General features: G+C 38.0%; 1 protein-coding gene across 1 annotated transcript in view; it reads right to left on the minus strand.

The window, feature by feature from the left end:
• Positions 1 to 16,236, minus strand: part of CPB1 (carboxypeptidase B1) — a 40,261-nt gene that overhangs the window by 5,736 nt on the left and 18,289 nt on the right. Inside the window, exons 4-9 of the mRNA XM_007471312.1 lie at positions 12,916 to 13,015; positions 12,726 to 12,827; positions 11,789 to 11,890; positions 9,333 to 9,443; positions 9,153 to 9,243; positions 8,254 to 8,456 (exon numbers count right to left, since the gene is read on the minus strand). Coding sequence (XP_007471374.1) covers positions 8,254 to 8,456; positions 9,153 to 9,243; positions 9,333 to 9,443; positions 11,789 to 11,890; positions 12,726 to 12,827; positions 12,916 to 13,015 — 709 coding nt within the window. The remainder of the gene's footprint in view (positions 1 to 8,253; positions 8,457 to 9,152; positions 9,244 to 9,332; positions 9,444 to 11,788; positions 11,891 to 12,725; positions 12,828 to 12,915; positions 13,016 to 16,236) is intronic.

Below are 16,236 nucleotides of genomic sequence, written 5' to 3' on the forward strand. Positions count from 1 at the left end.
TTCCCTCTTTGTTCACAAGGAGGCTTTGCTATTGTTCTTCCAAATTCAGTCTAAATGTCATCTTCTTTGCAAAGCTGCCCCCAACTCTCTTAGGGAGCAATGAGCACCCCTTCTTTGTGAGGACTCACATGTCTCTATCAGAGTTCCTATCACTCTGTGCTGTAATCATTTGTTTTTGCATCTATTTGTCCCCTAGGTGAGCTTTTTGTGGGGGGAGGATTCTTGGCTATTCATCTTGTATCCTCAGCAGATTGCATTAACACCTAGCACATTGTTGGTTGGTTGATTTAGTCTCTTCCTAGGGCTTCAGGTGAGCCTGATTTGGATGGGGGTGCAGAGTGCTGAGCTCTACAAAGGCTGGACTGTGACCCCCCTGAGTGGAGATTGAGGATGCTTGTGGGGAGAGTGGTGGTACCATGTCGTGATGGTTGATGGGTTACCACATTTAGACATTGACCTCTGCTGGGCACTTAACTTATTTCCTTTGATAAAAAAAAGTGAAGTCTGTAGACCCTTTCTCTTAGCCCCTCTGAGGCCAAGAGACAAAAGAGTCAGAGCAGACTTTAATCAACCAAAATATCATATTTTAAGTTCCAAGTATTGTAACAAAAAACCCTGGAATCAGTGTGGGTCTTTTCTTTTTTTTTAAGAGTTCAAATACTTTTACAAATGTTGCTCATTTATCTTCGTAACATTATCTGTCCACATTTCATCAACACAGAATTTTCTAGCAGAATGGAATGCCATGGGGGCAGCACGCTTGGTGGGAATGTTCCAACCAAGCTGGGTGACTGACCCCTGCCAGAAATGGCAGAGAGAGGGGTGATTCCTGAATTTGCTAAAATATTAGAGAGGTAACTCCTTTTCCTTGTATGTTTCTGTAAAAAGGGACTAAGACAGCTGACAAAAGACTGGCAGAAACAATAGTACATCAGAGAGCATGATCCATGTCTTGAAACTCTAATTAATGACATTTTCTATATGACCTGCCATTTGAGGGAGATCTTACATCCTTGCTCAGTGGGTTCAAAATAAGAACTAACATTTACATAAAACCTTAGACTTTGACAAAGAGCTCTTGATAAGAGCTAGATATTTTTATCCCCATTTTACAGATAAAAGGACTGAAACTCAGAGAGGATAAAAGAACTTGCCCAAGGGCATGCAGCCCCATAAGTGGCTGACTTGAGCTAGGTTCTTCTTGCTTTAAATCCTGTGCTCTTTTTCACTTCTCCTTGTGGCCTTGGAATACTTCAAAAGAAGTGTTGCTAGAGCTGGTTTTACCAGTTGTAAAGAACAGAAGGAAGCTAAATATAAATCAGCCTCAGAGAAAACTTTGCTTTCAGTCAAGGCCAAACATGGCCAGCCTTTATTAATCCTTAGATATGAGTTTCCTACCACGTCTTATGCATGTTCCCTTTTGTCACCTGTTTTCTTAAAAAGAGGCCTTGGTCATAGAGCAGAAGACAGAGAGAGTCTAAAATGTCACATCTAACTCAAAGCCCAAGAGACAAAGGACCAACTAGTGTAATGTTTCCCCAGGCTCTGAGCTCCAGGGGGCTGGTGAGATGAATAAGGCGAGGGTGTTCTTTTCCACTGACCTGCAGTCCTAGGGAACATGTGATCAGGAAGCCCAGTCCCGTGACTGTGCTCATGGTCGTCACTGCAACGTCTACGGACACAGCCAAGTGTCATGACAGGGCGGTCTCGCCTCTTCTAATCTTCCACTGGTCCATCATTACCGTACAAGAAAACGAAAGCCCCAAACTGACGGTGGGGTCTATACCAATTCAAAGGGAATTTTCTTCAGAACTTTGTTTCTAACTTGAAGTTCTGAGTTTAACCATCCCTCTGGGTGAATACATGTGATAATGGAAGCGTCAAAATGATCTTTAGCAGCAGTTTCCTTCCTTCTGTCCTGTGATAATGGGTAGCTTACACCAAGGGACCAATGAGGAATTGAACTTTGATAAGTTTGGTGCAAAAGGAGCAGCCTCCAAGGCCTGCTGAGGCAGGGACTGTGGAGAAAGCCTTTGAAACAAATATGCTTCTGAGAAAAAGGAGGAGACTAAACAAGCGCAGGCTCTGGTCGCCAAACCTTGAGGTGAAGAAAAGGCAAGGAGTGCGGGAAGGCCTGCTTTAGAGAGCAGGGCCTGTCTCTTCTGGCAGACTCCATGGGGAGTGTGGCAATGCTTTCACTGGTGGAAACCGAATTCTTTCTTTGGCTGATCTGAATACATATTTTTAAGCTCTTTAAAATTCAGGTAAAATGTGAAGCATGAGTCAGCTGAAGTTGCAAAGTCCAGAATTTTTTTTTTTTTTTCCCCCCGGTGGCGGTGGTGCTTCTTCCAAATAAATGTTAAAAAATAAATGCCGGGGCTTCCCTGGTGGCGCAGTGGTTGAGAGTCCGCCTGCCGATGCAGGGGACACGGGTTCGTGCCCCGGTCCGGGAAGATCCCACGTGCCGCGGAGCGGCTGGGCCCGTGAGCCACGGCCGCTGAGCCTGCGCGTCCGGAGCCTGCGCTCCGCAACGGGAGGGGCCACGACGGTGAGAGGCCCCGCGTACCGCAAAATAAATAAATAAATGAATAAATAAATAAATAAATGCCGTATGATGGGAATGTACTCTCCCACACTTGAGATTTGCGGAAAATTGTAAGCTCTTTGTGAGGAGGTGTAGGATCCTGAAAGCCAGGGACCTTTGGCCAGGAATGAGACTTTTCTTACCTTTGCTTAAAGCAGGGTTTTTTCTCCACCTTGGCACTTGTGACACGTGGGCTGGATAATCCTTTGCTGTGGAGGCTTGTCCTGAGCTTTGTAGGGTGTTTATCAGTCTCCCCTGGCCTCCACCCAAGGCATGCCGGGAGCACTCCCACAGTGACAACAATCAAAAAGGCCCCCCACCCCCACCCCTGCCAGATGTCGTCTGGGGGAAGGGAAGGAGGCAAAATTACCTTAAAGGAAAGTCAGATAAAAGACGTAGTTATGTTAAACAAGAAAGTATTTTAGAGAGAAAAACTGAAAAAGAAGACAGCTCATTTTAAAGGTGCTCTGAATGCCTTGTTTTCCTCTGTTGACTATAGTACAAGTGTCTCCGAAGTGCCGCTGCTAGGTCACACTGGCCAAAATCACAAAATCACACTTTACCTGCAGGGTTGCCAGATTTAGCCAAAAATACAGGATACCCAGTTAAATTTAAATTTCAGGTAAACAATGAATGCTTTTCCAGTATAAGTTTGTCCCATGTGATATTTGGAGCATACTTAAACACTAAAAATTATTTGTTGTTTATCTGAAATCAGATCTAACTGGGAGTTCTGTATTTGACGTGGCCATTCTGTTTACCAGGTTACTGGCTCCAGGGCCCACTGTGACACAGGAGTCATCCTGACATTAAAGTCCCTCGGTAACCTGGTTACCTCACTCCCACTCTTCCTTCGAGAGAACATTCACAACAGGCTGACCCCCTCTGCTCCCTTCCTCATGGCAGGAACCATGGTTTATGCCGAGCACTTAATAGGTGCTCAGTGGAATTTCTGGTAATTGTCTGATGAGTCATGTACTGACCAGGCCCTGCAGGAGAATTTTAACAGGCCAAAAAGCCACTTAAAATGTATAATGGGAAATCAGCAACCGGTTTTTCTAATCAAAGAAATTCTGCAGTTGTCATTTAAAATTTTTTTGTCTTATAAGTGAGATTAGAAATTCTGAGAAAATTCCTGAAGCAAATGTTCTGTGCCTCCAGTCCTGTCTGCCTTAGTTGCTGGCAACCTGCCTGACACAGGGACTGTGACCCTGTTGCTCTAGTTATTAGGCAAGGACGTGGTGACAGCAGTGATGGAGTGTGCGCGTGGCCCTGCAATTGTCCACCTCCTAATCACAATATTTCTTGCCCCCTGATTTTTATGTTTATCTCTAATCATAGTCTCGGTTTATGCTCATGTGCTTGGGTGGAGCAGTGGGTTTCTATTTTGGTGGCTCATTAACTAAAGCTTTAATTAAGAGGTAGTGAGGTGTCTCTGGACTAGAAGGTGTTAGATTTTAGAAATGGATTTCTATCTTTTGGTCAAGTTTAATAATTTTTCAGAAATTTTTAGACTGTCATATTTCTCCTGGTTAATGTACGTATACCCATGCAAGTACTGGCCAGAATCATGAAGACTGGGCCCTGAGAAGTCAGGGATCTTACTTGACCAGTGTAAATCCTTAGCAATGTCTGGGGTCGGAGGTAATAATGATATATTTGTGGGATAAAAGACTTTATTTAATGAATGGTCTTTTGCAAACCGACTGCATGGAGCACCACCATAGAACACGGCCACACAAATAAGTGTGTGTGCATCTTTGGAAGTTGGGGCAGCTTAGGAAATTCTTCAGCGTCCACTAGCTCCATGCCCAAGGCTGCCTCTACTACTGGTGTTGGCTTAACCAAGCCTGCATTGTCTAAGCTAGAAAATGAGAAAGCAGAACCAGAGAAATTCCAAGATTTCCACCTGTGAAACTGTGCTTCTAATGTAGAAATGTAATGATATTTGCATGCCCTGGATTGGCATCTTTGTGTAGTATACATCAGCTTTCCATTTGGTCAGTCTGGGAAATGGGTGAAGATACTTAGTTGATTGGTTATTATTCTGGGTTTCTGCCTTTGAATTTAGAAGTAGTATTATAGTAATAATTATTATTAACAGAGCCGTGTGTGCCTCTTTGGGGGGAAGGTAGACCAAAGATTGGGAGCTTTTCCATGCTCAATAAATGCAAAGATATGGATAGGTTTGGGAGCCTTTTCAATTATGTCTCCTAGATTTTATTTCCTCTGATGATAAAGAGGTCATATAACTCAATATTTCATTACCCTTTAGAATTTTGGAAATGTATATTCTTTTTCTGGATCTTAAAACTTCCTTTGAAGATAGTGATAGCTTTATACTGAAGAAGTCAACGCTGAGGGACTGGACGTTTATGAAGTCATTGGAAACTCACAGTGCATTTTGTATTCTTTCTTTAAATAATATATGCGTGTAAAAACAGTTTGCAGTCAGGAAAGCATTATGCATGTAAGACACTCTTATGTTTCCTCAAACTTTTTTTACTCGTCTGCTGAAGATGTATATTTTGGTAGCCTTTGTAATCCAGGCTATTACTTCTGTACTTTTCCTTCATTGGTCTTTTGCATTCCCATCTCTGCCTTTCTTCCCTCTGAAGGTTGTCTCATGATATAAGTAATTGTCAGGTCATCTACATGTAAGATCTTTCAGAAATGAAGCCGTACGCATTTTCATCACGACTCAAATGTCAAAGGATTGCTACTTACGGTATGTTCTAAATTTGAACTGAGAGTGCTAATGTTTCTATACAGAATAATTCCCTTCCAATTATTTCACTGAAGCATTTTTTTAGCTACAAATATGATCTTATATACATGCATATATATATATGCTAAAATCTGTATAAGACAAAGTCTGCTTTGTAGTCCTGTAAGAAAATTCTGAGTTAATCTATAATGTGGTATGGTGCCAATAATTCATCTTATTAGTCTTTTACTATCTTTTGTTTTCTACAGTGGGGTCACATTTTTCTAATTGAGAATTAATATGGAGGCACTAGATTTGGGTGGAACATTCATCTTTCTAGGTCAAGACTTTTACTTTTTTAAAGTGATAGCCTCATTACAAATAAAAACCTTGGAAAAGCCAATATCTTTCTTCTTGGGAGACTCAAATTCTCTTTTGGCTATACATGTGTTTGTGATAACACTATAGTTATGAGTTGTTCTAGCAAAATGTTCTTAGGAAGTAAGTGAATTGGATTTATACAAAATAAGAAAAAGACTGAAAGGATTTCTAGTTAACTATTCAAATGATTTAAATTGTTTTGGGGTGCCAAACTAAATTCAGATCTCAAATGAATCAAATAACCAAATAATATGCATCTTAGATTTTACTGATGGCATTTAAATATCTCTTTTAAGATACTAGGCAAAATTTTAATCACAGAAAAGATTATTGGAAATTAAAGTAACTTTTAAATCAATGTGTGTGATGTAAGTGCAAAGAACTTTTGTATTTTATTCACCTATCTTATCATGCTCTAGAAAACATAAGAAGTAACATGTCCTTTTCCTTGAATTTATTAGATTTGTGGGTATAAATTTAAACAAGGTAAGATTATTTTGTGGTTTATGCTTGTTTGAGAATTGATTATGAATATTTTACTTTGATATAGTTCTGTTTCACTTCTTTGTTAATTAGAATTTAAAAACAATTTTGGAGGGTGGAATTTCTAATATATATATATATATATATTTTTTACTATTACCTCTCTTTCCTTGATTTTAAATGAAGAAGTGATTCTTAGAGGAAAGTATCAGTGGATCACATTCTCTGGAATGGTTTCACACCATTTGGGGCACATATTGAATTGGCCCACTAAACTCACTTTGAGTCTTGGGTCTTTTCCTGGAGAAACCACAGGAAGTAGCAAGAATTATTCATGAGATTCTAAAGGTAGAACTTACTTGATTCTTTTTTTTAAAGGAAAGTTTGTAGACTTCTGGAGCAGTCAGATACTACGTTATTGTATGGAGCCAGTGGGGCAACAAAGTTTTCATCGCTAACAGGGCTTAAACGTATTCCCCAAGTAAGAAAAAGTATTGAAACTTTGTGCAGCAGCTCAATTCCAAAGAACACTTTAAGCTTTTCTGTTAGCATTAGTCTTTCAGTGTTTATGTTTAAAACTAGTTATTAAGCAAATTGGATATATTGGTTGTTACATTTAATATGGTTTATAATTTTAGTTTTAATATTTTACTTACTAACTCATTTGTGCTTAGTTTTTATGGCTTTGTCTTTTTCTCTTTTGATGTGGTACAGCTTAAACATATTCACATGAGTTAAGCAAACAACATACCCCCACCTCCTCTCCTCTGGTGGCCCTGGAAATCTAGGACTGAAATGAGGAGCTGACCACATCCATCTCTGGGACAGCAGGCCTGTGAGCACCCACTGCTGGGAACACTTACAGACTGAGCCTAATTGGAAAACTGAAATATTGAATGGTTCCAACTAATGATGTCCTCTTTTGTTTTTTGGCTACAGATAGGGAAAATGGGAAGATTTTCCTGAAATGAAATGAAATGAAAAATAGCATTTTTTTTTTTTTTTTTTTTTTTTAAAGAACAGGACCTGGCTAACTATTAGCTATCAGTTTTCTAAGAAGCTGAGTTATTTTTCCATTTTGCTCTTCACAAAATATTTACAGCATTACATGTTTTATTTGGTCTCTGAAAGACTGAATCTGAAAGTACAAAACAATTTCCAGTTGATAAAGTTATTGGGTCTTTGAATTTATGCATTTAGGTAAGCCAAATATCTATGTCATTGTCTAGGTGGAATACTTTTTCTTTTTTTTGGGCATAACTCAAATGCTTTAAATCTTACACTTGTTCTTTCAGATCACTGGTCCCAACTTCTGGCAGCCAGATGTTCATAAATTAAAAAAAAGTTGTTTGAAGGATTCAAACCTGCTTATTTAAAAAAATTATACATTGGTGTACCATATTTGTTAATTTGAATAGTATAAAACTCTTATATTATTTAACTTTTCATGTGGTTGTATCTTGATTCTCCAACAAGATTGCTAATTTTTTGAGTCAGGGATAGTTCATTTTCTTTGCATTATTTCTCATATATAGTAAGGACCCATTCACATCATTTGTTCATTGATTGACTTACATATGTGTCTCACCTAATCCAACAATTTAGAAATAAGCAATATTAGGATCTTATCACTTAACCTGATATCAACCAAATGTGCCAGATTCTTAATGACATCTACCATACTCTGCCTGTGCATGTCAAATCCAGCTCAAGGCAACTTGGTAAAATTGACTTTCTGATTAAGATTATGTATGAGGTGAAGGAACTTTGTTGATTACCCCAGATGCATCTGAAATCATCATGTGTGTCAGTATTGTGGTGAAGCAGGAGGAAGTGGAACTGTTGTCATTTTGAAGATTAGTGAATTAACCGCATTTTGGGGATCATTCCCTACATCAAAATCACATTTCTTCTAGCCAATTTATGTAGCCAATTTCAGATGCCTTGTAAATCTGTGTTGGTAAGTTTTTTGCTTCTATTACCGAAAATCAAGAATGGAAATTCCCGAAATTGTTTGTATAATTTTTTTTTTTTCCCCAGGAATAGAATTTTAAAATCTCAACAGTGAAATACTATATCTACTACCATGACTACTTACCAACTCAGCATAGTTCTCGGGGAGTTTGTAATCATAGGAGTAAGGGTAGAGCATCATCTGGGAGTATGAGTGGATTGTCAGATATGCTTTGATGGAAGAGAGGTTGTTGCGGATGAAATTAGCCAGGGCCTTGGTCTCTTTTTCAGACTCTGCAGCAGATCCACAGTAAGTTTCATCACAGGGGTTTTTAGAGGCTCCGATAGCTGGAAAAACGTATTGTTGTTAATGGCAAATGGTCATCTACTGACGTTCCCACAGGTCATGTTTCAAAATTTCAAATTAGAGAGTTAGGGAGTTAAAAAATAAGTTGTCTTCACAGGAGTTTTTATAATCATCCTCATGTATGTGTACATTATAAAGTATGCGTACATTTAGTCACAAGAGTAGGGTGTTTTTTAGCTAACAGGCTAAAAAGTTGCATGTGAAATCACCAATATGTCCCTGTGTAGTGATAAACAATGAGATCAATATAGTGTAAGAAGATTAATAAGTAGGGACAAACTAATATCCATGAGAAATTTCTATATTAGTATAATCATTTACTGAGAGTTGAATCACAAAATTATAATTATATCACAATTTTATTTAAATAATTGTTTAAATAATTATTTAATGATGGTCTCCTCTAGATTTTACATTCCACAAGTAGTAGGATTATGTCTGGTTTGTTCAGTCTTATGTTTCCAGTGTCTAGCACAGCTGGGAACATAATAGAATAAGCAATACATTTTTATTGACTGAATAAACAAACTGTTTATTGTCTGTGCTTTCAGAAAGTTAGAACTCTAAAATATAAAAATTTATATTTTTTTCTTATTTTAGACACTATTGTGTTTTCCTGTTACTTTCTTCCTATGCTTTTCAAAAGATGCATGCAAAATGGTCAGCCAGATACTTACTGCACCAATCAGCATCAAAATTTCTGTTGGGGTCTGTGCCAATGCAGGTGGATCCAGCGTTGGTGGAGCGGGTCTTTCTCCACATTCGGTACTGAAAAGTACAGTTTATGGTTAGGACAAGTACAGTAGAAAGTGGTTGGTTTTAATTTCATTAGCCCCTCTCAGTATTGGTTCATATACCTTGGTCCAGGTATAGATGTAGCCATCGATATTGACCACAGGCAAGACATAAAAGTCTAGCTTGTCGAGAAATTTTGTCATGTGGATCTCATGTCCATAGGTGCGAACAGCCTGTGTATAAATTACAAAGCAGAATTTCATGGAAAAATGGAATACATTATGCTGCTAAAATTTACAAAGACTATATGAATGTTGACTTTGGTAACAAAAGTGGCATCCCCTTTTGAAGTAGATATTATTAATATTTAAAAAGCAAAATATTACTGACAGTTTTGTTTAAAATAGTTTCTAGTTCTTCCCTTTTTCTAGGATACTCTGTTTCATTGGTCCCCAACCTTTTTGGCACCAGGCACCGGTTTCGTGGAAGACACTTTTTCCACGGATGGGGGTGGGGGGTGTTCAGGCGGTAACGCGAGTGATGGTTCAGGCGGTAACGCGAGCGCTGGGGAGCGGCAGATGAAGCTTCACTCGCTCACCCGCCACTCACCTCCTGCTGTGCGGCCCAGTTCCTGACAGGCCGCGGACAGGTACCAGTCCACAGCCCGGGCGTTGGGGACCCCTGCTCTATCTCATCCATATATACCTCATATAATTATTACTTTTTATTTTAACTATTTACTTTAAAGATGAACAAAAATTCAATAAAATTAAAGACTTTTAAAGAACGTGAATACTCATTTCCTTTGAAATAGTAATTGTAATAACTTTTTTTCAAAGTTAGTAGGATATGAGGGTAAGAACTTTTTTTCAAAGTTAGTAGGCTATGAGGGTATTCCTAGTAAGTAAGGAATGTCTGTGGATGGCTATGCATATTCCTAATACTGTCATCTGGAAATTTGTTTAATTTTGGTGAGACCTCCTGTAGATGGTCTCAGTAGAGGGAGAAGAATGAAAAAGCCTCCCACTATGAAGTGAGATCACACTGATGGATTTTGGAGAGGCTGTCACCAAGTCTCAAGTTGCATAACGATGGAAGTCTTCTTATTCCTCTTTCTTGAGAAGGGAACTCTGTTAAGGGTCTGGCTCTCCCTGCTAAGTGATGTGGATACCTATCTATGAATGAAGGACCTCATACCCATTTATTATGTTCTCTTAGTCACAGTTCTTCAGCCCCAGGGTTATATTAAATTTACATTCAACTCTTCCCTAGGCTTGCTTGAAGAGATTTTTAAGATATTTAAGGTTTCTGTGTAGTGACAGTTTTTATATATTCTTCATGGCTCTATACATATATGTTTATGAAAATAACACATGGTAAAGCATGTGCTTTTTATGTTGGAAGAGCTATAGAACCATGTTCTGTTAGTGGTCTGTGATTAGAGGTAACCTAAGTAATGATGAAAGTCTTTCTTTCTAGAGGGCAGATAGTGAGATACTCACTGAAGTTAAATGGTGCCAATTGGACACATAACATGTCTAGAAACCAAGAGCCTAATGAATAGATACAGAAGTGCTTTACCCAAAAGAAATTATGTTGTATATAATAATAGTCTTATATTTTTAAAGTATTTCAATATTTTAAACTTTACTTTTGAAGTAATTTTAGATTTATAGAAGAGTTGCAGATACAGGGGGTTCTCATATACCTTTTACCCAGCTTCCCCGCATTGTAGTTGGTCGTCACGTCTCCTCTTATCTGTGACAGTTCCTCAGACTTTCCTTTATGACTTTGACACAGGTGTTCTTGACCTTGATCACTTGGTTAAGGTAGTTTCTGCTAGACTTCTCCACTGTAAATTTTGCTTTTGTAATGTAATACATATTTTTTAAGAGACACGTTGCTGCTGCAAATAACCTAGTTCTCTTTAAATTTGTACCCCCTAATTTTTGTATCCATCTGTAGATTTTCATGAAGTAGTTATTACTCTGGTGTTCTAATGGTAACTTTCTATTTTGCTCATTTGTACATCTATTAGTTGTAATTCTTCTGTAAGAAAGAGTTATTCCTTCTCTCCCTTTTTTAAATTTATTGAATCATCTATATCATTATGGACTCATGGATATTTAAAAGGGTTTTTACATATATCTTACCATTAGAATTATAAAGAAGTGGAAAACAGTATCATTTAGAATAAGGACCACTATGTATTGTTTTCTTTTATTCTGAAGTATACATTGATTATTATCTAGGAGATGATGATCAAGTTAGTGGTTTTTCCACAATCATTAACTTTTAAATGACCTATCCACAATATTTACTACCTGTTAGCCTTTCTACCAAAGGTGGGTAAGAAAGTTAAGATGAGTGAAATACAAATAAATACCATTTGTTAACTGTTTAAAAATTTTGCCTTATCAAGTTCTCTTGGTGACCTTTATAGCTTGGACCTTGGAATTATGAATTTTTTCTATGCTATCATTCTCTTTTATTATAGCTAGATTACAAAGGATTGATTGAAATAAAAAAAAAAAAAACTTTCTACTTTCCTCTGCCAGTAATCATTCTACATACTGACCTCTCTCACAAACCACTGGCAAAATGCAGGGGAAATCCACTCTCTGGCATGGAAACCGCAGTCCATGAAAATGGCAGGCTTATTTGGTCCAGGTCTGCCAACCTATTACAAACAAAAGGAAAAGGGAAACTGTGATTCATCATATTCAGGGGTTAACATTCACTACCCATCTGGGCTTTGGACTCAACAGGTGAAACCTGACAGCAGCAAGAGACACATTCCATGATTAAATTAAAACATAATACTAGCACGGTATGTTCTTGCCTCTAGACACTCACAATATTTGAGCTGAAGGCTTACATGGCTGTTTATTATTTTTATTAAGCTTGACAAGCTCATATTTTTCAGAAGATGCTTGATTACCTTTCTTAATTGTACTCACATGGAGGTTATTTTCTGCTGCTACTATTAGGGGACGTGACCAAGACAACTGGATGAGTAATTAGAAGTAATCATGATTGTTGCTAATCTTGTAAGAAGTTTTCCTTCTCTCCCATTTATTCCATGTCTTTTTATTTTCTTCATTAGAATTGCATGATAAAAATGGCATTAGAGGACGACAGAAACAAATTGTTGATACGCTGTGTACCGTTGTCTGATAGATATGAAGTTTATGAACGTCTTTAGCAAATGGATTTGCAAACAACATCTGAGAGAGGACAATTTCATCAAGGTAGATGATCATTTACATTGCTTACAGGAATGTGGTTAAATTTATAGGACTTCTCTTATTTTATTGCATTTTTCCTTTTGAATAAATCAAAATAATGATTTAAAAATTCACATATGATAAAACAATCTGGGGAATCTGTTTGAGGCAGGGAAACAGATATAACAATGTTTGGGATGAATATGTCTGTGAAACAGATGTTAATGTGTTAAAATTCATTGATTTAAAGACCTCAGACATGGGAAGGTTATGGTTAAGAAGGATTACCTTGAGGAGGTATATAGTGTTTCCTAAAAATGTGGTTCCGATGGCACTGCGAGAGATGAGGTCTGGATTTTCGCTGGCGACTTGTTGAGTCCAAGCCTCTATCTACCAAATGGAACCATTTGTGGGTTAATGTGACATTTTTGGTTCAATTCCCAAAGCAATGTCTGTCTAAATCACGTGCGCATCATACCGTTTCCCAGTTGTTGTACTTCTCGTAACTGTGTCCAGTTGCACGGACCCTGCTATCAAACTGAGCCTCCAGCACAGATCTGAGGTTGCTTATTAATACCCTGTAATAAACCAAAGGGGGTGCTCCTGTGAACATAAGCACGTTTCCCAGTCAGCAAAAACCCAGAGTTTCTGCTTTAGCCGATGGTACAGAACATTCTCCATGAAGTCAGATCTGTCCTCTGATTATGCCTTTCAACTTGAGCTACTCATCACAAAGTAAGTAAATCACTGAGAAGGATACTGGATACTATGAGCAAGGCAGGCTCTTCTTTGGCCCAAACTTCACCTGTTTGGGAGTCCTTGGATCTTAAACTTGGAAAATGATTTCCCTGGTACCTGGGGCATTCTGCATCAGGGCCTTGGGCTCAACACAGAAGCATGCCCTTAAGCCCTATCTATGGTCTTTCTTCCTCAAGATTTTCCTTGTTTTAGCACTGAAGGTCCCATGTCCCAGGAACTTACTCAATCCCAGGTAGATTGGGACAGCCAGTCACCTGAGGCCTTTCTCTAGGTTTTGAGAAAAATATCTTGATGGGTGGAAATTCAGAAATATTGACAAGCTAAAGATTTTTTTAGACCAAAGAATACTGAGTTTAAAGTATTCGTTTCTGCTTGCCTTTCTTTTGGCTGGTTTAAAGTAATGTAAGAATGGTTCTGTAGCAAGGTAATATGAAAATTGGTGACAGAAACTTTGAGGCTTGCTTATTTCTAAAAATGATTATTCAGGTGAAAGGTCTTATTATAAGAGGCACGTGTGAAGGTGTGGGTATATATGACTTTGTCTCTCTTTGCTGCTTTTGAGTGGAAAGTGTGTTCTGAAGGGACAGAATTTTATGAGCATTAATGTCCTTGATCATAGACTGTAAATATCATGGGCAGTAGTTAGTTTACAGAAACGTCTATTATCCACAGTCAAGCCTTGAAATGTTTTTATCTGTCACACAGAGAGTTGTAGCCGCATATATCAAAAGCCTTCTTCTCCGGCTGCCCCAAGGGCATTCTGATGAAGTATGTCAGGGACATCCTCTGAACCTCCCTCCTGGTCTCTCCTTCTTTTGGTTAACTGTGCATGAACTTGTGTCTGTCTATGGAAAATGCAATAAATTAATACTAAATGATATTTGTTTCCTAGCAAGAGGCAAATACTGTCTTAAGAGCTTAACTATCTTAAGGTGGTATTAAAAAAAAAAAAAAAGGAAAAGGAGAAGAGGTTAATATTTATTCCGTGGAAAGAAAATTTCCCATTAAGCAGCCATCAGTACTTTGTTAGTGCTTTTTTCATTTCTATGGCTGCTGTAAGTTACCACAAACTAAGTGGCTTAAAACAACATGAGTTTATTATTTTACAGCTTAGAAGTCCAACACAGGTCTCACTGGGCTAAGATCCACATGTGAACAGTGAAGTGCTTTCTGGAAGCTCTAGGGGAGAGTCTGATCCCTTGCCCTTTAAAGGCTGCCCACATTCCTTGGCTGTTTGCCCTTCTCCATCTTCAAAGCCAGCAATAGCAGCTCAAGTCCTTCTCATGTTTCATCACTCTGACTTCCTCTTCTGCCTCCCTCTTCCACTTGTAAGGACCCTGTGGTTACTTTGGACTTCTCAGGACAGTTTAGGATAATCTACCTATTTTAAGTTCAGCTGCTTAGCAAACCTTAATTCCATCTACAATCCGAACTTCTCTTTGCCATTAGCATATATTCAGATGTTCTAGGGGTTGGGATGTAGACATTTTGGAGGGACAGTCATTCTGCCTGCTATAGTTAGGAACAATGATTATAGTAAGTGCTATAGTTAATTATATTCAACACCCAAATTGGATTGTTAGGGAATAGGCTGGAATTAGAATCTAGAATTAGAAATCAAAAGATCAGGGTCATAGTTTTGCCTAACATGTAAATTGGTTTCAGCAAAGTCATTTAATCTCTGGGCCTTATTTCATAATTTGTATAATGGGATATTTATTAGCTGGTATTCAATGTCCTTTTCAGTTCTAAAATGCAATGACTCAAATTCCTAGGCCTTGGTCATTTACATAGATGTCTTCCAAGGTTTATGAAGAAACAAAATTAAACTACAGTAAAGTTGCCAGTTACCACCTTCATAAACTCTAGGGAAACATCTAGAATAGAGGTAGTTTAGGTAAATGATTTTCAAATATAGCTAAAAACTAAAAACAAAACCAAAACAAGTAAAACAAAAACCTTGAAAACTGAAAATCAATAGGCAGAAACCTTTAAGAAAACAACTGTATTCCAAGATTATCAATTTGAAAGAACAAATCCTGCCTAACAAGGATGAACTTCTCTGACAGAATGGCAAAACTAAAAATCCAAGAGGAAATGGTAAATGACATCTACTTTCCCTTTAACAAGATTTTCCATTGACAGCGAGTAAAATAATCATCTAGGTCACATGGCTTCTTAGTGGCTGCCCAGAGAAAAGAAATCATCAGTTAATTGCTCCCAGGCATTCTACAGCCTCAGGACATTCAGTAGACATTTGTCCCTAAGACCATAACCATAATGATCTCTGACCTACCAGGAACCAGCTCTGAGTAGAGGGGGGAAATAGGGCTTCCACAGCATATTGCAATATCCTTCTTTTGCATACAATCCTCAAATTCAAATTATTTGGGAGAATAAGTGACAATGTGGAGGTTAGTGTTTTGTTTGGTACTAAGAAGAGACAATCAGAGTTATTGTTATGTTAATATTTAAACATTTTCATCAATAATCAGGACAAAGAAGCATAATGAAACCAGTTAGATTTAAGATGACACCCAAGAGTAAAAGTGTCCTCTAGTAACTTGCAAAAGAGTATCAGAATGAGGTTGAAATGTGGTGCTTTTGCCTGAAGGTGGGAAATTGACCTTAAATGATCCTTTCCGGCCCTATGATTTTATTAGATTTAGAACAAAGTACTACTTTAGTCACATTACAAAATATTATTACTAAATAATGAGCTTCTATTCTAGGAGATTAAAATAATGACTCATGATGTAATAGGGACTGCATTACAGCTCCAAAATACAGAGGCATGCACACTATTTTATGCTTTTATATGTTCCTTTTATTAAGTGCTATCCCACTTCTTCTTCTCTTTTTTTTTTTTTTTTTTTTAGCATGCAGGCAAATTAGATAACGGGACTCCCAACAAAGCAAGAAACACAATGTCTGAGGAGTAGAGACATGAGTTAGTTTTCTCCCCCTTTCAGATTCCTGAGAAAGGAGTATTAGGTCAGTCCCCAGACTACACACCCATTGCTATTGAACAACATTACTA

Source organism: Lipotes vexillifer, unplaced genomic scaffold, assembly GCF_000442215.2.
Source record: "Lipotes vexillifer unplaced genomic scaffold, Lipotes_vexillifer_v1.1 scaffold618, whole genome shotgun sequence".
NCBI classification, from domain to species: Eukaryota; Metazoa; Chordata; class Mammalia; order Artiodactyla; family Lipotidae; genus Lipotes; species Lipotes vexillifer.